The 23,578-nt window shown below is 43.2% G+C and overlaps 1 protein-coding gene across 6 annotated transcripts in view; it reads left to right on the forward strand.

Moving 5' to 3' along the window:
* LOC105083193 (tyrosine-protein phosphatase non-receptor type 20) overlaps positions 1 to 23,578 on the forward strand; it is a 144,034-nt gene that overhangs the window by 114,918 nt on the left and 5,538 nt on the right. For 3 of the 6 annotated variants that reach the window (XM_074347728.1, XM_074347729.1, XM_074347730.1), the window contains 3 exons: positions 1,881 to 1,971; positions 15,482 to 15,816; positions 19,612 to 19,827. In XM_074347728.1, coding sequence (XP_074203829.1) covers positions 1,881 to 1,971; positions 15,482 to 15,816; positions 19,612 to 19,827 — 642 coding nt within the window. The remainder of the gene's footprint in view (positions 1 to 1,880; positions 1,972 to 15,481; positions 15,817 to 19,611; positions 19,828 to 23,578) is intronic. The other 3 variants (XM_074347732.1, XM_074347734.1, XM_074347733.1) reach the window with 1 other exon arrangement.

The raw sequence follows: 23,578 nt of genomic DNA on the forward strand, positions 1-23,578 counted from the left end.
AAAGACAGCCATATTTTGTGTTATCAAATTTTTGGATCTTTGCTCATCCTTTAAATGACAAATGATTCCTTATTGATGATCTAATTGGCATATCTTTATGTGAGAACAAACAAATAGCTTTCCATATGCTTTTAATTCTAATTCTTTGCTCAGTTTCCTATCAATTAATAACTCTTTATGTAATGAATAAATAACCCTTTTGTATGTGTTCTATTTGGTGAAATCTTCCGGTTTGTTTTTGTATTACACACGTGTGCACACGTTTACCAAACAGAAGTGGCTGCTTTTTGTGGTCGGACGTGGCAGTCTTTTCTTTTTGGGCTCCTGGGTTTTCTGCATCCTGTAGGATTTTCCCTTTCACGCTGGGAACGTAACAGTTACATAATACTTTTTTTTTAATACTTTTATGAATTTTGTTAATGTGTAAGTCTTTTACCCAGCTAGAATTTAATTTTTAAGGTATTTGGGATCCAGCGTTATGTAGCTAATCAGATGTCCCAAGGTTCGCTTGTCCCTTCAGTGGTGTGAAATGCCACTTTTATCATATACTGAAGCTCTGCACTTACTTTAATTTTTTTTCCATTAATTTGTTTATTCATGTACTGGTACCAAACTTTTAAAATTAGCATCACGTTACATTTTATTTTACTATCTATTAAGACTAGTCTTCCCTCATTACTCTTTTACAAAATTCTTCCTACAGATGTTTTTTTTCCAGGTTAATTTTAGAATTGGTTTGCAGAAAGAGTAAAAGGTAAAAGCCTGATCATATTAGCCTACTGCTTAAAACCTTCACTGGCTCCTCATTCCCCGTGGCAGTAGTTGCCAAACAGTAACTTAAAAGACCGGTAGCGCCAAGCTGGCTACCCGAGAGTTACTGAAGAGCTTTTGAAAAGTACGGGCTCTCAGGCTTTATCCACAAATACTCTGGTAGAGCAGGACTGGATACATCACAGTTCCTTCTGCATATGAAACCAGGCCTTCCTGGTTAGTTCTGGTTTCCCTTGGGCCAAGTCGTGTGCTCTGGGCTGTTGCTGCTGTACTGTGAACTGTTCCCCAGAGAGGACGTGTGCCTCCGGGCCTTTGTTGCTGTTCTCCTGCCTGCTGTGGTACCTGTGCACCTCTGCTCTGCTGTCCTTCCACACACAGACTTCCGTGTGCCTGGCTTCCTGTGACTCAGGAAGGGCCAGTTCAGGGCTCTCCTTCCTGTGCTGTCAGGTGCAGTCTTGTGCTGTCATTTACACTAGTGTGTCTGTGCATTGATCACGTGTCTGTCTCTAGCTGCTCTGTTAACGTCTTAAGGATGAGGCCATTTTCAGGTTTATATTTTATTTTGATACCTAGGACAGTGATGAGTACATACTAAATGTTCAATAAATGTTGAATTTGCAGTTGTTAAAGAAAGTTTTTGAAAAGAAGAATTCTTTAATTAGTATCCTAGCTGTAATTTCTTCATGGGGCAAGGAGTAAATTGTGAGAATTTATATTTTTTGTTTATATGTTTTTGTTGCTGTTATTTTATTGTTTTTCTTTATAAAATGATACATTTAGGGGTAAGTCCTAAGAAGTAAATATTCTGTACTGGCTTTTTTTTTTAATGTGAAAAAGGAAAAATCTTGAAGTTGAAGGGAAAAAGTATCTCCAGAGAGTTTAACATTTCCTTTTCAAGCAACTTATTGATTGATATCTCAAATTTTAGATGTTCTATATAGTATTTTTTCAGTGAGGTTCTGACTTCTCTATCATACAACACGTTCAACATCAGGTGATGTCATATAGGGACTAAGAATCATGAATGCTACACAAAGACAGATTTCTTCCTTTCTTTCTTTCTGTTTTGCTATAGTAAATACATAACTTACATTTCTTACCTTTTAAAGGCTTTGAGATCTAAGAATCTGCCTGCTGTGTTCAGCTCTGGGAATGAACTACACAACAGACACAAAAACAGATATCAAGATATTCTTCCATGTAAGCAAAAAGTGGTTTAAAATATCTTCCTATTTACGTTTGGGAAAAGATAAAAAGTGGGTTGTGTGGCTTTCAGTATTAGGCATTCTGACCAGTGACCGTGATGGAGAGCTCTGGCAGCTGGCAGTGGGTGGCCTGGGCCCATTTTGGGTGTACTAGAAAAGGGTGAGGATCAAGTCTTCTGTCCCAGGTGAATCTCCCAGTCACTGTCACAGGGTTATTACACAAGTCCTGCAACCTTGTGCTTACGTATTGCTACTCCTCAGGCCATGAACCATCTAAAACATAATGTTTAACCATCTGAGACGTTTCCTGGCCGTTTTTTTGTTCAGACACACAAATACAGTGGGGCTATTTGTACCCTTTGTCCTGGACAATAAAGCTTTCAGTCTCCCCTCTAACAGGAGGCTGCCCTTTGGTTGTTGCCTGAGGGTTACATGTTGCTTCCCTGTGCAGGGGAAGCCAGTGTCGCTGCCTCCCCACCCAGGTACAGAGTTACCAGTCTCAGACCATCCAAAGAGCAGACACAAAACAACATAGTTTTACTCTGAGGCAGGAAGTCTCATTATATGCCTCACGTTCCTTTCAAAGTCAAAATTTTTCCAAATTAAATAACCATTTTTCTTCCTACAACATGACCTTCCTCCTTTATTCTGTATTTTATTTAGTATAACCACTTATCTGTCCATCCAGAAAACCCTGAGTCACCTGCAGTATCCAAAGTGGTCACAAAGTCCTTTTGATTCCACCTCCTTAGTGCCTCTAGAATCCTCCCCATCTCTCAGTTCCCACTGCTGCTGACTTCAGTTGAGCCTGTTTGTCTCTCAGCTGGCCTCTGTCTTCTTCACGGCCTCCACTCCCATCTGCTCACAGCAGCTGCTGAAACGAGTCCCTAAAACATGAATCAGAGCACGTTACTGTCCCTTGAACGTGCTTCTTCAGCGACAGCTCTGCTGCTGTCACGGCCAAGTTCTTCAGCACGGCACAAGTGTTACCTCTCTAGCCTCGGCTCTCCCACAGAACAACTTCTGGTTTCCGGAACTCATCGTTCTCTGTCTCTTGTCTCCAGGACTTTGAGTCTGTGGTTCTTGCAAGAACCGTCCGTCCTCCCTCCTTTGCTGAGGTGGTTCCTGCTGTCTTTCAGAGCTAGCCTAACCAGACTGTCCTTGTTTCCCACAAAGCTGGGTATGGTGCTTCTCTAATAGTCCCATACCATCTTGTGACTACCCTCCCCCACTTACCAAGCTGTGTTTAAATTATCTGTTTACGTTGCTGTTTCTCCTGTTGAGGTGGTTGTCATGAAAATCAGAGTAGAATACAGTGACTGCCGTCATTGGATAAATACCTTCATGTTTGTTGGTTCATTAGGATCTAAAATAACTTTATGTTTATAAAAGTAACACTACCTTCCCGGGATAGTTAAAATAATTTATTCTTCTATCTTTTAGGGGAGAGTGTGTAGAAATACATTGATGAATAGTTCTGAAATCGGGGTGATAAACCATTATTAGACATTTTAAGAGATAATACCAACAATTTGCTGTCACTCCAAGAGGCCAGTTACATAAAAGGCCCCAATCATATAATTCCTGTGTCTGCATGTGCAGTTAGTCCTCAGGGAGACTGAATGCAAACAGGCCTTTAAAATGAGACTGTCAGGATTTTGAGAAACTTGTTTTAGGATATGGGGTACGTTTAACATTTGATCTTGTGTGAACTCTATTCAGGGTACAAGAAGAGTGACAACTAAAAAGATGCCAAGATATGAAAAAGTAGTTAAATGATTAAAACTACAGAAAATCATGTAAAATTTTTTGCTTTTCTCTTAAAAGAAAATCAACTGTAATTCAACCAAGTTCTTTAGTTCTTTTTTTTTTTTTTAACCAAACATTCAGTTTATTAAAAGGGATCAATTAGCAGGGCTGGAGGGAAAAAGGCCAATACTGATGCAAAATAGCAAAACCTTTTTAATTCTGAGCACACAAGCAGCGCCCCGCAAATGCAACTGTAAGGAAAGTCCTCCTGGAGCACAAAAGGGCTTATGCCCCAAAGGCTTATTCAACAGAACCTGGAAAAGAAACGCTGCAAACGCAGTGAGTTAGGCGACGGCCCCATAAAGGTAGGCAACTCAAGGCCTTATTTTCCTAAACCCAAAGCCGTGCATTTAGCTAATCCTGGTAAAGGTCCCGATAGCCAAAGGGAAACAAGCTTTTCCTGTCCTGCTTAGAGGCGAGTGAAAAGCAAATGTTTGAGAGGCACAGAACCCTGCCCACTGGCCCAAGCCCCCTCACAAGGACCCCCTACTTATGTCAGCTGACCCACTGAGTCACTGAGTAGGTCAGTCACTGGGAATGCAAATCCACAAACACGAGGCATGCTAATGTATTTACATTTAAATTTCACACACTGAGCTCAGTATATGCTAGCCGACTTCAGATTTTTGAAACAGAGATAAATGGACAGCCTTAAGGATCCGAATTATACACTACACAGTATATCCAACAACTGGAAAACTCACTAGGAGGTGGTGTAACTACGTATCTGTACATTTAGCAAGTGTAGGCACAGGCCCTGCAGTTTGAAGAAAAGCCCGTTCAGGACAGAGCTGACGGCCTCCCCTTGACTTGCAGACAAACTAAGGAGTCTGCCAGTACACAGAAGCCACTGAATTCAGAAAGGTAGCAATAGGTACTAAGGAGCTGGCTTTTGCCATCAGGGATTGTGGGGATCAGCCTGAAGCAGGACTGGGGGGAGGTGGGAAACGTCGCAGCTCAGACCCAGGGTCTGCAGGTGAGAACAGCAGTCCACAGGCAGGATGGTTAGCGCTGTCCTCAGACATTCCCGGGTTTCCAGACGAGTTCCTGGGACGTTTTCCCCAAACAGTGAACCAAGTTCTGTTTTAAAGTCCACTGATTTTCCTACCTCATGCCACAGTGTAATTTAATCTAAAATGAGCACACTTAAGTGACAGTTGTAGTAAATTTCTTTGATTTCTTCACCACACATTTCTTGAATTTATAGTCAAGGTTTCTGAAGAATCACATTGAGAAAGCCAGAGCAATAATTAGTTTTCTCTCCTCTTCAAATGCTGAGAAAACTAAATGAGAGAATTCACACCTCTCAGGGTACTGTAAGTACAGGAGTCCTCAGTTTGCCTGGCTCCAGTATGCATGCATTTCAGTTGCTGCGTCTGATTAAGTAACACCAGTCCGTCAACGCACTACTCAAACTTCTGCACCCATGCTGTATTCTGCAAACTTCACTTCCGGCTTTTCAGTCCACAGATCACTACGTAAATCACAGATGTGCCTCGTGCGTGCCTGTTAGTCAGCTCGTGTGCAGTCAGCAGAGCACGTGGCTGTGTTGCCTTCTTGCCTCTCAGTGATAAACCCACATAACACTTCTCAAAAATAGATGATCAGAAGAGAGAGTTGGCCAACGAAGATAGAATTGCAGCAAAGAAAGGAAAAGTGATAGCTCTGGGGGTGAAATTCTAATAGAAGATCAATAGGGGTGTAGAAGAAGATGTTGGGCTGCCACCCCATTGAAGAGGCCCCAGAGGTGAAGCCAGAATAACCTGCTGAAGGGGAATTTGTCAGCATAAATGCGGGAAGAGTTTGTGGCAGAAAGGATGAAGCTGTCCTGGTGAAATGATGCTGGCAAAAAAGCACTTCACGTTAAAGAAACTCTTGGAGCTGCTCCACAGTAGCATAAGTGCAAAGGACAAAGTGTTGGAAACTGATCCAAACTTGGAAGGGAGTCCAGCAGTTCACCGAGGCACAGAAAAGAGCTCACTCCGTGTTGTGAGTTACGTAATGAAAAGTAGAGGCACACGCTATTGAAATTACTCTTGATAAATTTTGAGTAAGTTAAATGTCCTAATTCTCAGTGTTTCTAATGTTTTAAATTGCAGCGTTCTACATCAGTATTAGTCTTGCTCTTTTTCACTTTCCTATATGTTTATAACTAACAGTGAAAGGGAGTTTCTAATGTTCTGAGAGAAAGTTTTAAGGGTATGGAACAATCAGTTTGTCAAACTATGATTGTTAAGATCTTTTTGCGCAGCTTGAGCGCACACAGCCACATTACAGCTCTGTCCTACCGTGTCAAGCAAGAACGGACCTCATCATGTAGTCTAGGGATTTTTCAGGTGTAAAGACAGTATCTTGCATTTCTGCAGCACCTTACACTTCACAAGGCATTTTAAAATGTGAATTCTTACATAAGCTTCGTAAACTCCCTCTGAAGCAGACCCGTCAGATACTATTTTTCCTAGCTCTGAGGCTGAAAGAGATTTTAAAGGCTAAGAAAAGAGCAGGGCCATAGCACATGTCAGCTGCTCTGACTCTCAGCCCAGTACCTTCTCCGTTACTGTCTTTGGGTCAGGGTTTACTCAGAACTAACAAAGACAGTGACTTAGATTTCTAGCCGTTTTCCACTTTTCAGAGCAAGTTTACACATATCTCATTGAGTTCTTTCTGCAGTCACATGAGGAGGGCAGAGCAGATGATAGTATCTGAATTTAAGGATACAAATCAGTAAGGAAAGGATAATCTTTCAACAAACATTACTGGACAATTGCATGTTCATATACCCAAAAAAGTGGTGTCAAAAGCCAGGGATGCTTGGGCAGAGAGGGAATGTGAGGCTGTGTGAGGACACAAGAGCATGGTCAGCTACACGCCAAGGAGAGAGGCCTTAGAAGAAGTGAACCCTGCTGACACCTTGATCTTGGGCTCCTAGTGTCCAGAACTGTGAAAATAAGAAAATAACTGTTTAAGCCGCCCAGCCTGTGGTGTTTTGTCATGGCAGCCCTAGCAAACGGATGCGCTATGTCATTCCATTTATGTAAAATTCTAGAAGATTCAAACTAATTTAGATTGACATGAAGTTGATTAGTGGTCGCCTTGAGGGCAGGAGTGGTGCGAGACAGACAGATTGCAGGGGGGCGGGGTGTGAACATCTGAGCGGTGATGGAGATGCTCAGTTATCTGTACTGTAGTGATGGTTTCATGGGTGCACACGCATGATAGTTATACCTCAATACCCTGTTAAAAAGATGGTTTGTGAGCACAAAGCTATATTACACTTTTTATATTTTGTACACTTTCCCATTGTGGTGTAGATAGCTGGAAAAACATCAGCTGGCTCAGGGAGAGTCAACAAAGCTTAGTACTTCAGTGAGGCCTCTGTGTGTTTCTGTTACTACCCCCGCCAGGAGGAGGAGGAGGAGGAGTAATATGGTTAGATGTGCCCCGCACTGATCTGAGTCCTTCACAGGTTGCGATTCCTGTAACCCTCATCACAGTCCTGTGATGCTGGTGCTCAGAATCTTTGTTTCACGAAAAGGCTAAGAGAAACTAATTACTTTTCTGCACTGCAATTAGGAGACATACCTGGGACTCAGACTTCGGCTTAAGCACTCTGCAGTGGTGTTTCTCTATGTTAATTCTTGTTTAGACCACTAATGGGTTTTCTGTGCTGCGTGTTATTTTCTGTTTCAAGAAATCATGTTTAGCACTTAAATGATAGATTCAGTCGTTCTTTATACAGATACACAGCTGTGTTCTGCAAGCTTGCTGTGTTCTGCTGTTTCCTTTTCTGTCTTCCCTTAGTTCTGATTAATTAGTTGTTTCATTAGAGATGGGCTAAGTCGTTAATGTAGTCTCAAACTCCGCCTGTCTGCAGCTAGCTCTCCTTTTTTTTTTTTATCCTGATAAATGAATATCTTTGTTGATTTTAGGTTTATGGGATTTATCTCTTAGTTTTCTCTGGGTGTTAAACCTCACTGTTCTCCAGCTTCCAGTGTTTTAGATGAGAAATATAATGATAATCTGATTCTTACTCTTCTATAAGAAACATTTTTTTCATTCTGAAACCTTATCACATTTAATTTTTCCCTGAAATTCAGGAATGTTACCAGATGTGTTTCACTTTATCAGTCTTACCTACAACTCATGGAACCGTTCAGTCTGCAGACCCAGCCTTCCTTTAGCCGCAGGTTAGTGTCTTCCATTACTGGGTCCTTGCTCACCCTCAGTCCACTCTTTCCCTTTTTCTGGAGCCCCTGTGGTGCAGGGGGTGGTTTCCTCATCTGTCTTCGAAGGCTTTCCTCTTCCTCTGTTTCTTTACTTCTGCCTTTTTGTAGTTTTTGCATGTGTTTACCTTTCTCTCTCTAGTTTTTATTCTTACTCTTTCTTTCATTTGGTCTTCTAGGGAATTAATTTAAGTTTCAAAAAAGACTTTGCTCCTTTAGATCATCTACAAAATTTTTTAGCTAGTGTGGTGATTAATTGTATGCGTTGACTTGGCTAGGCCACAGTACCCAGGTGTTTGGTCAAACACAGTCCAGATGTTGTTGTAGAGATATTTTTAGATGTGATTAACATTTAAACAGTAGACTGAGTAAATCAGATTCTCCCCTGTAATATGCATGAGTGTCATTTAATCGATTTAAGAGAAAAAAATTCAGATTCCCCAAGGAAGAAGCCATTCTGCCTCCAGACTGCAGCATCAGCTCTTCTCTGAATCTTCAGCCTGACAGCCTGCCCTGCAGATTGCAGACTGCTAGCCCCATAGTGGTGTGAGCCAATTCCTTAAAATAAATCTCTTTCAGTATATATATATACGTATATATACACACACACATATGTACAGCTTATTGATTCTGTTTCTCTAAAGAGCACTGACTAATACAAACTTTGGTACCACGAGTGGTTCTAGAGGATTGGAATCTTAGAGATGAGTTTTATGAATTGGTTCCCTAATCTGACAGAATTTAAAGGCGTTAATGACTCTTTCTAGCAGTAAAGAGAGCACTGTAATTCGTGGCGTGACATGGCAGTAGAGATCCACAAACTCTCACTGGTGGGTATTCCAATTCAAATACTTATACAAAGGCAAGGTTCTGGATAACTATGTATAAGCTACCTGAGATTACTTTTGTCAAACTAACAAGTGTAACGAGATTGGCTGGTTGCTCCTAATTGTGCTGGACAAATGGGAAAAGAAAATTACCATCCCAGGGATTCAGATTTCCAACCCAAGCACCATGCAAATGTCCTGAAAGTTTTTATGTCTGCCCTGAAGTTAAACCCTTGTCTCCTATAGCCATGGAGCCAGGACCTCTGAAAACCTAACCCCAGGTCTCATCCTGCAAATGGCTAAAACACAATGCAAATTGAATTCCCGACCTCACAAGGTGTTTGCTGTTAAAATGAGGGCATTGACTGAGAAAGAATGCGATCCTGAAAACGAACAGAAACATAGGGGAAGATCCTGGTGAAGGTACACACAACAAACCCCTAAACGCTGAGGCGTCTTCTTCTCCAGGTCTGCTGACAGTGGCAAGAATCTGACAGCAATTGCAGGAGATCTGGAGCGTCGCTGTGGTCTGCCAGTTAGAGTGGTGCTTACAGAAGTCAGATAGTTAATGAGGCTTTAGCTCAGGTCCATTTCACAGTGGGTCCACTGGGTGCCGGCCCACTGTGGTTATTTCCCCAGTTCTGGAATGCATTACTGGAATAGATACACTCCGCAGCTGGCAGAATCCCTGCATTGGTTCCCTGACCTGTGGAGGAGGGCTAATACAACAGAAGAGGTCAAATGGAAGCCACTAGATTTGCTTCTACCTAAGAAAATAGTAAATTAAAAGCAATCCTGCATTCTTGGAGAGAATTCAGAGAATAGTGCCACCGTCAAGGAGTTAAGAGGCAGAAGTGGTGATTTCCCCCCCACTCACCTGTTTGACCTGTGCAGAAAACAGGTGGACCTTAGAGAATGATAGCGAATTATTATAAGCTTAAGCAGATGGTGACTCGAGTTGCAGCTGCTGTACCAGATGTGATTTTACTGCTTTAGAAAATTACACATGCCCTGGTACGTGGTGTGCACCTGATGATCTGGCAAACGCTTTCTCTCCATACCTGTTAGTGGAGACCACCGGAAACAGCCTGCTTTCAGCTGGCAAGGTCAGCGATCCACCTTCACTGACCTGCCTCAGGGAAAGGTCAACTCTCCTGCCCTGTGTCGTAGTTCACAGGGATCTTGATCACCTTTTGAATCACCTAATACATCACAGTGGTCCATTATGTTGATGACGTTGTGCTGACTGAACTAGTGAGCAAGAAGTAGCAGCTAACGAGACTTACAGGTGAGTCCTTTGTGCGTGAGAGGGTGGGAAATGAATCCAGCGAGAATTCAGCGGCCTCCTCTTCAGTGAAACTTCGAGAGGTCCAGCAGTGTGGGGCATGTCAGAATAACCCTTCCTAAGGTGAAGGGTAAGATGTTGCATCTGATCCCTTCCATAGCCGAAGGAGGCAGAATGCCTAGTGGTCCTCTGGATTTTGGAGGCAACACATTCCTCATTTGGGTGTGCTGCTCTGGCCCACCTACCAGGAGACTCAAAAGCTGCTCGTTCTGATTGGGGCTGAGAACAGGAGAAAGCTGTGCCACAGGGCCAGGCCGCTGCCCATCTGCTCTGCCCCTTGGGCCTCGGGATCCAGTAGACACAGTGCCAGTGGAAGACAGGGTTGCTGTCTGGAGCCTTTGTCAGGCCCTTATAGATGAATCGCAGCACAGGCCATGGGATTTTGGAGCAAAGTCTTGCCAGTCTCTGTATAACTGCTCTCCTTTTGAGAAATAGCTTTTGACCTGCCACTGGGCCTTAGTAGAGACTGAACACTTACCCATGGGCCATTGAGCCAGAAAGTTGGACGTGCACAGCCACATTCCATCATCAAATGGAAGTGGTGTGTACACGGTCGGGCTTGAGCAGGCTCTGAGGGTACAAGGTCGTGACATAAAGTGGCCAAAATGCCCGGGGTCCCTTCTCCTCCTGCGTTACCTTCTCTTTCCCAGCCTGCACCTGCGGCCTCATGACGAGTTCCCCATGATCAGTTGACTGAGGAAGAGAAAACTGGGGCCTGGCTGACAGGTGGTTCTGCTTGATAAGCAGGCACCACCTGAAAGCGGACGGCAGCTTCACTGCAGCCCCTTTTTGGGGAACACTCCCGAAGGACAGTGGTGAAGGGAAATCCTCCCCGGTGGTAGAACGTTGAACAGAGCACTTGGTTGTTCATTTTTCTTGAAAGGAGAAATGGCCAGAGGTTCAAATTTTTACTCATTCATGGGCTGTAGTCAGTTGTTTAGCAGGATGGTCAGGGACTTGGAAAGAACGTGATTGGAAAATTGATCACAGGGAGATCTGGGAGACATAATGTGTATAGACCTCTCTGAAAGGGCAAAAAATTGAAGACATTTGTGTCCTTTGTGAATGCTCATCGGAGGATGATTCAAGAAGAGGTGTTAGTAATCACGTGGCTAGGATGACCTATCCTGTGGCTACTGGTCAGCCTCTTTCCCGGCCACCCCCTTTGTCACCCAGTGGGTTTATGAACAGAGAGATACGCTGGCTGTGCATGGGCTCCTCGATGTGGACTTCCACTCCCCAGGCCGACCTTCCTGCGGCCGCTGTCGAGAGCCCCATCCGCCAGCAGCAGACCCAAGACTGAGACCCCAGTCTGGCACCTTTGGGCGGGTTGATCACACTGGATTGCTTCTGTCATAGAAGGAACAGCGCTCTTCTTATCCTGAAGTGGACACTGGGTTCTACCAAAGCTGCCATCTGTGGGCCTGCAGGGTGCCTTCTCCACCGTCATGGTCGTCCACATAGCCTTGTTTCTGATCAAGGGGCTCACTTTGAGGGGCTCATGATCATGCAGTTCACTGGCCTTCTCGTTTTCCTCGTAACCCCGAGGCCGCTGGCCAGGCAGAGCAGTGGAGTGGCCTTCTGGAGACTCGGCTGCAGTGCCGGCTAGGTGGCAGTGCCTCGCAGGGCTGGGGCGGTGTTCTCTGCGGGGGTGTTACTTGCTCCAAATTAGTGTCCAGTATATGGTGCTGTTTCTGCCATAGCCAGGAGCCAGGAATCGAGGGCTGGAAGTGCAGTGGCCCCACTCACTGTAACTTCCGGTGATGAGCACGGGTTTTACCTCCTGTCGCTGCCACCTTCTGCTCTTAGGCCTCAAGCTCTTGGGCTGCCTGCATTAATGCCATCTGGCACTTGGTGGGGCTTTTCCACCTGCAGGCTTGAGTCTTCCTTGAAGGGAAGCAGGTCATGGAACTACTTGCAGACCGTGGAGTCTAGAGAAATGGCCGTGTAATGCAGAGCAAACTACTCAGCCACTTTGAGTAAAGGCTCCACAGGGTGCGGCTGGCCCGGCCGCACATTGGCACTGACTTCTGCTGCTCTCTCTGTTGCCTGGGGGACTCTTCTCCTGGGGCCACTCGAGCCACTTCTTTCCTGCTGAATTCGGGCCCACCCGGTTGCTTGGCGCTGTGCTTCCGTGTACTTTGCAGGTACCTTATTTACTTCACACATTGAAAGTCTGTGGCAGCCCTGCTTAGAGCCGATCTGTCAGCACCATCTTCCCAACAGCATTTCCTCACATTTTGGCACTTTTTGCAATATTTCAAACTTTTTCATTATTATTATATTTGTTACAGTTATCTGTGATCAGTCATCTTTGATATTACTATTGCAAAAAGATTACAACTTGCTGAAGGCTCAGATGATGGTTAGCATTTTCTAGCAATAAAGTATTTTTTAATTAAAATATGTATATTGTTTTATAGACATAATGTTATTGCACACTTAATAGACTACAGTGTAATATAATCTTTATATGCACTGGGGAACAAAAAAATTTCACGTGACTCACTTATTGCAATAGTCTCTTTTTTGTGGTGGTCCAGAAATTGAACCCGCAGTATCTCCAAGGAATGCCTGTGTTCTGAATTTTTTTTCTGAAATTCCTTTTTTTTTTTTCTATTCAGTATCCTTTTTTTAACATTTTTTTATTGAGTTATAGTCATTTTACAATGTTGTGTCAAATTGCAGTGTAGAGCAATTTTTCAGTTATACATGAACATATATACATTCATTGTCACATTTTTTTTCACTGTGAGCTACCACTAGATCTTGTATATAGTTTGCTGTGCTCTACAGTACAATCTTGTTTATCTATTCTACATTTTGAATTCCCAGTCTGTCCCTTCCCCCTTGGCAACTGCAAGTTTCTATTCTGTGTCTATGAGTCTGTTTCTGTTTTGTATGTTGTCGTGGGTTTTTTTAGATTCCACATATGAGCGATCTCAAAATTGTATTTTTCTTTCTCTTTCTGGCTTACTTCACTTAGAATGACATTCTCCAGGCACATCCATGTTGCTGCAAATGGCGTTATGTTGTCGGTTTTTATGGCTGAATAGTATTCCATTGTATAAATATACCACATCTTCTTTATCCAGTCATCTGTTGATAGACATTTAGGCTGTTTCCATGTCTTGGCTGTTGTAAATAGTGCTGCTATGAACATTGGGGTGCAAGTGTCTTTTTGAAGTAGGGTTCCTTCTGTATTTATGCCTAGGAGCGGGATTCCTGGGTTGAAGTTCCTTTTATGAATTCCTGTTACATGCTCTGCGTCCTTTAGCATTTTAATAATTATTGTCATTTTTTTCACTTTTTTTTTAAGTTCTGGTAAACTTCCTTAAGCCAGTTTTCTAAATCATTAATTTGTTTTTCTGTTCACTTCTCACTTTAGGGATTTTAATTGAGTAATTATGGTTTTTATTTGAAAGCAAGCTTTCATTACTTTGTTGTTTAATTTTCACATATCAAATCTCCCTTTTGATAATAAAAAAATTATTTTCTGCTACAAAATAGCACATGTTCACTCTAAGAAATTTTAGATAATAAAATAGCCACTGCTAGCATTTTGATAAATACTTGCCAAGTTTTTAAGTTGTATGTTGATATGTGATATATATGTATATGTGTGTATATATATATGATGAAAGATCTTACTTTAATGCTCTTTTACCTCCTTTATAATTGAATAATTTAACAAATTTATGTCAATAAACACATATATATCATCCTTTTAAATAATAAAATAAGATTTCCTCAGATTCCATTTAAAGTACAAATAGGAGTTTTTAAAAATATTCTTCCCTCCAGTCTGTCCCTTTCCACCCCCCACCCCCTTGGCTACCACAAGTCTGTATCTATGTCTGTGAGTCTGTTTCTGTTCTGTATTTATGCTTTGTTTGTTTTTTGTTTTTTGTTTTTTGTTTTAGATTCCACATATGAGCGATTTCAAAATCGTAGAATAGATAAACAAGATTATACTGTGTAGCACAGGGAAATATGCACAAGATCTTATGGTAGCTCACAGCGAAAGGAATGTGATGATGAATATATGTATGTTCATGTATAACTGAAAAATTGTGCTCTGCACTGGAATTTGACACAACATTGTAAAATGATTATAAATCAATAAAAAATGTTAAAAAAAAAAAAAAGAAAAAAGTGATATGTATTACAAAAAATAAAAGCTAAAAAAAAATACTCTTCCCTCTTATGAAAAGGAGGACATTTGCTCTGATTTCTCAGCATGGTCTCCTTTTGTGAAGTGCTGGCTGTCTTTGTATATCTAGTCATTGTTTTTCCTATTTATTCATATTTACGAGGAGATGTTTGTTTGCTATTTTGGAGTTTGAAAAAGGTTCTGTCAGAAATTGTGTGAGCCCTGTTCAGTGATCTCGGTCACAGCGTATTTGCTGGATAAGTGGGTGGCATGACCTTGAGTAGCAGGGAGGGACTATGGGCAAGACCACTGCATGGTAGAAGGACCCTCCTTTTATTCTCTCTGTGGGAGCAGTGGTGGGACCAGAGCCCCAGATGTCCATGTGAAGTGAAGAAAGAGCTCCTGGGCCAGAGGAGTTTACAGAGAGCCAAGTAGTTGGACTTCCCCGCCGTATTCTAATAGTTCATGTTAGATGAGCCCCATGTTACTTGGAGCAGATCCACTACTTTGCAGCATGCTTTTGTCACAGTACCTTTGCTTTGATTAATTAGCATGCCACTTCACCAGGTGAAAGCTGAGAATGGACGCAAAAGATGGCGGCTTATGTAGGGGGCCACTGGCAGAATTCCGGTAATCCTAGGGTTTGTATCTGGTCACTACCCCAGTCTTCCTCCTCCCCTCCGGCCCCTGCTGCTCTGGGCTTGCCTGTTCTCCGGATTTGTAGGAGCCTGTCGCTCACTCACTTGCTTCCTCAGAGCGCTTCCCCTTTGCTGTGTTCTGTTACAGGCTAGGAGGTGCCTCCCTCGGCCTGATCCCACCGATGCCATGTCTAACAGAAATCTCCCAAAGTGTCTGGATTCCGATGGCATCCTTCTCTGTTTAGTAGCAACTGAGTTTAAAAAAAAAAAAAAAAAACTACCTTATCATAACTGTATATTCCTTAAGCCATACCAGTAGGTTTTCAGGAGGGAACATTTTAAATTCATGGGCTGAGGTAACCGTTTTGAAAGAAACGCCTTTCAAAATGCCGTCTTCTCTGTTGGTCAGAGGTAAGCAGACTCCCTCCCGCGAAGTGCTTCCATGAGGTCTGGGTGTGCGGCGTCTCCCACGCCTCCTTTGCCCACCGGCTGTTTCTGGTTTCGTAACAGATGATTCAACACGTGTTCTCCTTGGGGAAGACAAGGACTACATCAATGCCAGTTACGTTAAAATCGTCAACGCTGGAGAAGAGTATTACTATATCGCCACCCAGGGGCCACTGCCAGGCACCACAGACGACTTCTGGCAGATGGTTGTGGAAAACAACTCCAATGTTATTGCCATGATAACCAGAGAGGTAGAAGATGGAGTTATCAAATGCCACCGTTACTGGCCCATTACGATGAAGAAGTCTTTGGACTTGAAAAGCTGTCATGTCTTCCTGGAGAGCTACCAGATACTTCAGAGTTTTGTTGTTCGAATATTTCAAGTTGTCAGGAAGTCTGTAAGTTTAAAAAAAAAAAAAAAAACCTCATCTATTCAGAGATACATCTTTCATTATGCAAGCACACGTGTCAGGAGAAGTTAGAAGTAGGGTGGATACAGCTGGGGATACTTTAAAGTAACTTGTTTTTACTTCTCCCTGGGACCAGAAACTAAGACAGCACCACTTCTCCTCCTGCCTAACCAAACTCTGGAGAGATGGAAAAACTGGAAAGGGGAGTTGGGGTGGTTGAGAGCGAGTAGTGGAAGTTGCCTGATCCTGGGACGCACTTCAGCTGCTTCTGAGTGTGACAGATACGCATCGAGTCCTTAGATATGCTGACGATCACGGTGCCAGGCACTACCGCTCCACACCCAGTAGTGGAGAGCTCAGTACGCCCCCGATACTTCCAGTTCCTCTGCTCACTGGCAACACTGAGATCTGTATGGGGTGCTTTGGGGGCCCAGGAGGAAGTACCTAGCTCTGGTTGGGTTTTATGGAAAGGTTTTCTAGAGGAGGTGACATCTGGATTGAGACTTACCCGTGAGGAAGATGGAAAGAGGAAGTAGATGGCCAAGGTATAAAAGAGCACGGGATATGTAGAGAGACGTAGGTAGTTACGTGTTTCTGGAATGTAAAGTCACAGTGCCAGGGAGTAGTGAGAGCTGAGAGGAGGCTGTAGAGAATAGACAAGGAACTATCTTGGACTTCAGCTCAGGAGCCCGAACTTTATTATGAAGATAATGGGAGACAACTGAAGAATTTTAGTTAGAAGGGCCCGTGACCAACTAGCAGGTAACAATTAGACAGAAAGCAAAGATAAAGTTGGCAGACTTATACATGACTTATGACTTGCGACTTACGAGGAGTGTTGAAAAGTTATGCTGTCCAATACAAAGCCACATGTGGCTATTTAAGTTTAGATTTAAATTACTTAAACTTACATAAAATAACCAGTTCAGTTCCTCACTTGCAGTAACCACACTTGTCATGTTTAGTCGCATGTTAACTAGTGCTGCCATATGGGCAGCACAGATACAAAGTGTTTGCGTCATTGTAGAAAGTTCTTTGGGAAGTACTGGTCTAGAATAATTCATAGAATAATTCATTTCTTACTCTAACAGACTCAGATAACAGAAAATGAATGATTTATAGAAGAAAGTGATGAGTTACCTTGCTCTAAGTGGATCTGATTAGCAGGTAGGGGATACTTGTGTTCTACAGGAGTGAAGGGGGTGGGGGTTAAACAGGAAGCTTCAAGTGATGATTGGAGCACAGACAATGATCAGGAGAAGGGTGCTGGAGGTGCTGAGGCTGGAGCCCATAAATCTGCAATAGCTGTAAAACATGCAACTATGCAATTGTTTTTGTCCTAACCATGGGATTCCTGAACACCGGTTGTGGGACTGACCCATGGTGGGATGTTGTTCGGCATATGTAGCAAGATTCAAAGAATGAAAGGAGTTGACAGTTTGGTAAGAGAATGATTTAGATAATCAGCCATGAAGTCTAAATTTGGGGAGGCAGATGGAATCAGGGCACAGTCAATGAGGAGGAAATGGAGGCCATCAAGGAAGGGAGAGATGCATTTGGACACATTGTTGGAGTGAAGTGAAGCACAAATGAGGTGGTGGCATATGAGCTCCTGATCAGAAAATGATGTTGGAATTTAAGAACTGGGAGGTTTTTGATACTGGACAGTATAGGTGGTGATAAGTCCAATGCATGATCATCAGTGTGAGGAGTGAAAGAAAGGAATGGTCCCCTTTGCAAGAGAGAAATAAAAATGTGAGGTTAGAGTGTCTGCTGGGCTCTTGAGATCTCGAATTTGCCCTGTCAGAGTCTGTCGTCAGGAGACGGGCGGCGTCTCTGGTGAACGTGGCAGATGGACAGGAGGTTCAGCCACTGGGTGACAGCAAAGAGCAGGGGGAGCTAGGAGGTATGACACTCAAAAGGAAGAGCAGTTTTTGTACCAGGAGAAGGAATGAGTTGGAAATGGCACTGGACAGCAGGGAGTCTGCAACCTAATCTCTACGCTCTGTGGTACCTGGCGCACAGGAGGACAGGTGGGCTGGATTAGAGAGGGCTGCAGAGTGCAGTGTCATGGGCGGGAAGGCAAGAAAGTAGAAGAAGCATTTAGGGAAGTGATGAGGGTTTCCAAGAGTTTACTGTCGGATGGGGGCCTGAGTGCAAAGGGAGACATGGAAGAGAGAGAGGAGTAGGGAGGGAGGGGAAGAGGTAGAATTGAGGGGCATGGGGAGGATCAGAGCACAGAGTAGTGACCAAGGAGGCCGAGAATAATGATGGCTGACATTGGTGGGGAGCTTGCTGCTGTGTGCTGAGCCCTGTGCTTGCCTGTACACCTGGGGATTTGCCTGGTCCCTCATTCCCCTAATACTTGCTGATTGCCTCCGATTAACCAAGTATCGTGCCAGATGCTGCAGGTAGAAAGTCTCAGTCTTAGAGTACTTATGTCTGGTGAGGAAGGAAGACCCAGTTCCAGATGACACGTGGTGTGTGCTACGGGAGGACAGCATGCTTGGAGAACACAGGCCAGGTGGAAGGCATGGAGGAATGATCTGTCTGCAAGGATGCAAATGCTCGGATCCACCTGTGGAGCCTTGGCAAGGGTGTCTAGGGTGGTGGCCTTTGGGCTGAAGCCCACAAACATCAGAACCACGGGGTTTATGTTTGGAGAATCTGAATCACGGGTTCTGTCTTCATGGCACTGGGTCGGGCAAGCAGTGAAACCCACCTTTATTCAGTTTCTCAGCGGTCAGCAGGGGCAGGAAAGATTTAATCCCTGAACCATGTGTTGGGATGAGGCTGTCCTAAACTTGGCGCCTTCACAAGATTTTCAGGTATTGTTTTCCTCATCCAGTTTCATATACAAATGATTCACACTTGACTTTCTGTGTGGAACTTAGGAAGAAGAGGTGCATTAGGGAGAAGCAGAGGAGGAGTGAGAAACCCACCCTGAGTGTTTTCACAAGGGCGCCCAGTGAAGTAAGATGAGGGCTCCACCCTGGGGAAAGGGTGAGCCCTCTGGAGGGGGCGATGGGTGAGCTCAGGTGCTTTACCTGTCGACCCTGAGGAGAGTTCCACGACCCCACTTTCAGGGGGCTCAGCACAAGAGTTGCGACCAAAGTCGACGCACATGGTCATTAACCACCCAGTCTTCATTGCCAGAGGACATCGCCCCCCCCCCCACCGACCTGACCCAACTTGGCAGCACCTACCTCTTTTAATTAGATTTAGCATCATGATACATAAGCCAAGATAGACTGCTGTTTTATCTTATTCCTAACATGTCAGCCCATCTTTCACTTAAAGCGTTTGGGTTCTTGGCTTGCCTGTGGCCTCATGGTGCAGAAGGAAGGTGGTAGGGTTGACCTGGGGGGCCTACCCTCTTGTCCAGCTCCAAGCCTGTGAGCCTCCTGACCTAGTGTACCTCTCTGGGTCACTCCAGCTCTTACTTCTTCATCTGTGAAATGAGGATAACGTGTGCCTGTTCCCCAGGGTTGACGTGCGGGTTAAATGAGATACTGTGTGTCAAGTCCTTAGCACAGTGCCTGGCACACTGTTAAGTGCTCAGTTCATGTTACCTGTTTGTATTCTTATGTTTATTAACATATTAATCTAATCATTAGTATTGTGTCTGGTACAGTGGAAATCGACATGAGATCTCTAATATAAGAAGTTGAGAAGTCTCTCTTCTTCTCTCCCCTTTTCGTCTCTCTCTCTCTCACCCCCTCCCTCTCTCCCACTCTCTCTCCCTTTCTCCCTCTTTCCCTCCCCACCTCCCACCCTCCACAGACAGGAACTAGTCACTTCGTAAAACACTTGCAGTTCACCAGTTGGCCAGACCATGGCATTCCTGCCTCCGCAGAAGGTTTCATAAAGTATGTTCGTTATGTGAGGAAGAGCCACCTTACAGGACCCGTCCTTGTTCACTGCAGTGCTGGCGTGGGCCGCACAGGGGTGTTCCTCTGTATGGATGTCGTGTTCCATGCCATTGAAAGGAACTTCCCAGTAAGTGTGTGAATTAAGCAGATAAACCGATGCTGTTAGCAAATACTGTACTTCTAACAGCCTTCTGATATCGGAAGATTCATATTTGGCTTCCAGGAGCAACTTAGTAAATAGCACACGAGCTTCGGCTACCTGCCTCTCACTTAACTGCTGCAGGTTCTTGGAGATGGTGGTGAGGATTAAAGTACAGAATGCAAATGAATGGCTTAGCACCATGTCTGGAGCGTAGTAGGTACACAGAAAACTGAGTTCATTTTCCCTTTCCTTCCCTCCACCCCACACATGCAGGTTTTAGAATCCTGTTAGAGGATGTTGACGGCATGGGCCTGTTTTTAATGAACGGAAGTACGTGCACGTGAGCACATTAGACTCCAGCGTCAGTGAGAGGCCCCGGGTATGGCTGTCGGTTCTCCCACGTTCTTTAGCTTTTGGTGACTGTGACATTGCTCATCGTCCCTGAAAGCTAGTGTTCTCTTCTATAAAGTAAGGACAATGAGACTGTTGGGTTTGAGTCAGCCATTAACAGTTCTTTACTTCCTTCCTGAATTTGTAACCAGCTAAGGTGTAGACGCAAGAATTAGATCTACTGTGATTCTGTTAGCTTTAGCACTGATTCAGCCAGTTAGGGAACGTGGCTTTAGATATGTGCCCTGAAAGGCCTACCTGCTGAAAACCGTCTTCCTGCCTGTGAGGAGGGGAAGCGGGCACTGGGAGGAAGCGCTCTCACCATGTCCGCCAAGCATACAGAAACCCACACCTCAGTCGTGAGAAAGCAGGGGCTATGAGGCACCTGCCCAGGTGGACAGGTCCTGCAGCGTTACCCTGTTAGCGGAACCGGTGTCAGCTCTCTGCTCTCTCAGGCTTCACGCCGTTAGAGCCCAGCAGTGGCAGGCTCTCCCCCGTGACAGCAGATGAACTGCACGGGCCCCACTCCTCTCCATCCCGAGGGCTGTTATTATGTCGGGGTTAACTCCCCGGAGGACAGAGGAAGTTCCTTTTCCTCAGAAGCTTCAGCTGGTGTCTCCTGGCACTCCTCTGGTTGCAGCTGAGTTATGGCCCTTCCCCTAAACTAATCACCATGGGAGATGCTGGTCTATTTAGGGCAGTCGGGCTACTCCAGGACATGAGGTTGTGAATGAAGAGAGGAACAGTTTTCCAAAGCAAGCTGAGAGTTTTATTACAAAGAATGAATATAAATGAGGTGATTAAAAAAATGACAAATGTCCTCAAAAATGCTGAAAATTTAAGTAGTATCAATCTGATGTTACCAGTTCCCATAGTTTATGTTGTTTTATTCTAACAGAAAATGCATTAGCAGAGTTCTTATTTTATATATTCTTCATCATAATTAAGTCATTTGTTTATATTTGTCCTTATTTTATGTTCCTTATAGAAACTGTAAAAACTGTAAATTTTATATTTTACAATTCTAAGGAGCACTGGTTTTTTTTTCCCTCGTTATACCTTCTTTAAGTTCAAAGTGTGTTTTATAAGAAGTCGTCTGTCAGCTTAATTAACAATGTCTCTTATGGGACATAAGCTAGTGATGTACTTTCCAATGACGGACGCTTAGATGTGGTTCAGAAACAGGAGACACACCCCTTGTTTCCTTACTGGCTTTCCGTAGACCCTGGGCTGTCAAATGCTCGTATGGATGTCCCTGTCCACTCTTTCCAGAAATTTTTTCTACCAGAGCCAGTCAAAGTATGGTCTTGGACCAACACCAATTTGTGTATGTTCATTATTTGCAGCAAGATACGTTTTCTGATGTTGAGAGTAAGCATTTAGAAACTTTCAAAGCAGTCTGATGCATCACTGCAACATCCGAGAGCATGACAGTGAGTTGGCCCTGCTGAGCAGAGTGTAGACCAGTTTGCGTGTCGTGGAACTCACACAGGGTGTCTCACGTGCTGCAGACTGCATACCAGCCACGTGTGGCTGGACACGTTGTGACCACTGATATTTTAAGATTAGTTTATTAATTATAACTCTAAAGGATATGAAAATCTGAGAAGATGTAACCATTTATTTCTTTTTATTAGCTATTATTTTATAGTCATTTTTATTTTTATCAAGCTTGCTTAAAAATCCTTAAAATATTGGGAACAGACTGGCTCTTCTCTTGCCAAAGCTCTGAGATTGGTCTGTTGTTGAAACATTCTCGACAGAACTTTCCTCTCTAACCATCTTCAGCATGCAGTAACAGTTGTTAATTGTCAGTTTCTGTACTATCACATGATGAACTGGATAATCCAAAATTTAACACATGAACCTTTACAAAGTCAAAAGCTCTTTACCACCCCACTAAGCACACTGTTCAGTTCGCCTGGCAGGTTTTTGTTTTGGTTTGGTTTTGGTTTTGGTTTTTCGGTAGCAAGGCTTTCTGGATGAAGCAGTGTGCTGATCTTCTTTTGGGGTAAATTCTTTAATCTGTGAAACTGCCTCAAGACTGTTTTTGTCATTGCAGCTCTACTGCCAGAACATAATCTGATATCAAACTTAAGCTCCAGATTACATTTGTTGACCATGTAGTACTTTGCGTTTTTATATCATTTAAAACCGGTTGTGTTTGTCAGTTATCAAACCAAGCAAAGGAAGAATTCTTGCTTCTTATCACATGATGTTCAAATCACAGATACACTGAATCACTATGTTAGCAATATCTGTGCATTTATTAAGTTGTGGTGGTAAACACTTGGCCACTTTTGTTTCCTAAGTTGGTACCACTCTGCATCCCCAGGCAGTCCCTGAATTTGTCAGGCTGTGATGTCATTAGAAAATGGTACTTTAACTATCACCCCAGATTTTCAAGAAAACACCTTTAGTACAGTCTTTGACCATTGTCTGGCAATCGTACATGGGTTTTTAGTCTTAGCAGTTCAAAGTGCTGTCTTAAGAGCATTAATGTTACATGTGAAATATTGAACATGAGCTTTTAATTTAATATTCTTTGAAATAATCCTTTCATCTTAGAACTTCTTTCTTTTGTTATATGAGTGACAAGTAAATTTTAATGGTTTCTTTGCTTTGTTAGCCAGTACATCTTTGCAGTTAATGCAAGTGTGGTTTTAGCAATTCACAATCAAGAATGGCTATAAAACTCAATATATTAAGAATCATAATTCCAGGTAAAATTAACATGAACTCTTTTGGTCTTCATTTCTTTGCAGTCACTTCCATTATTATTTCGTTAATCGCAACAGCTATATTCAGAAAGCTATGTCTTTTCTTGACAAGATAATTCAGTGAAGCTTGTTTTACCACCAGTAAGTTAAGGTTAAAAAGGAATAATACAAATTTATTTCTATAATTTGCCTAATCTTAAATTATAAATTAAAAAAAAACAGACTTTCAAGAAGCAATAGTTTTCTCATTCAAAGGAAGTTTCATTTTATCGGTATTTCCTTTCATGGGTCATACTTCTGGTGTCAAGTCGAAGAACTCCTCACTTAGCCTAAGTCCGCCAGATTTTTTCCTATGCTGTTTTCTGAAGTTCTGTAGTTTCATGTTTTACATTTGAGTCCGTAATCCATTTTGAGTTAATATTTTTTTTAAGGGGTGAGATTTAAGTTTAAAGTTTACTTTTTTTTGTCTACAGCTGTCCAGTTGTTCAGTACTATTTGTTAAAAGGGCTTTTTTCCCTCCACTGAATTGTTTTTACATCTTTGTCACAAATCATTGGGAGTAAGTAATTGTATGGGGCCTATGTCTAGTTCCACATTCTGTTTCATTGATCTATGTGTCTTATCAT

Source organism: Camelus bactrianus, chromosome 19 (assembly GCF_048773025.1).
Source record: "Camelus bactrianus isolate YW-2024 breed Bactrian camel chromosome 19, ASM4877302v1, whole genome shotgun sequence".
NCBI classification, from domain to species: domain Eukaryota; kingdom Metazoa; phylum Chordata; class Mammalia; order Artiodactyla; family Camelidae; genus Camelus; species Camelus bactrianus.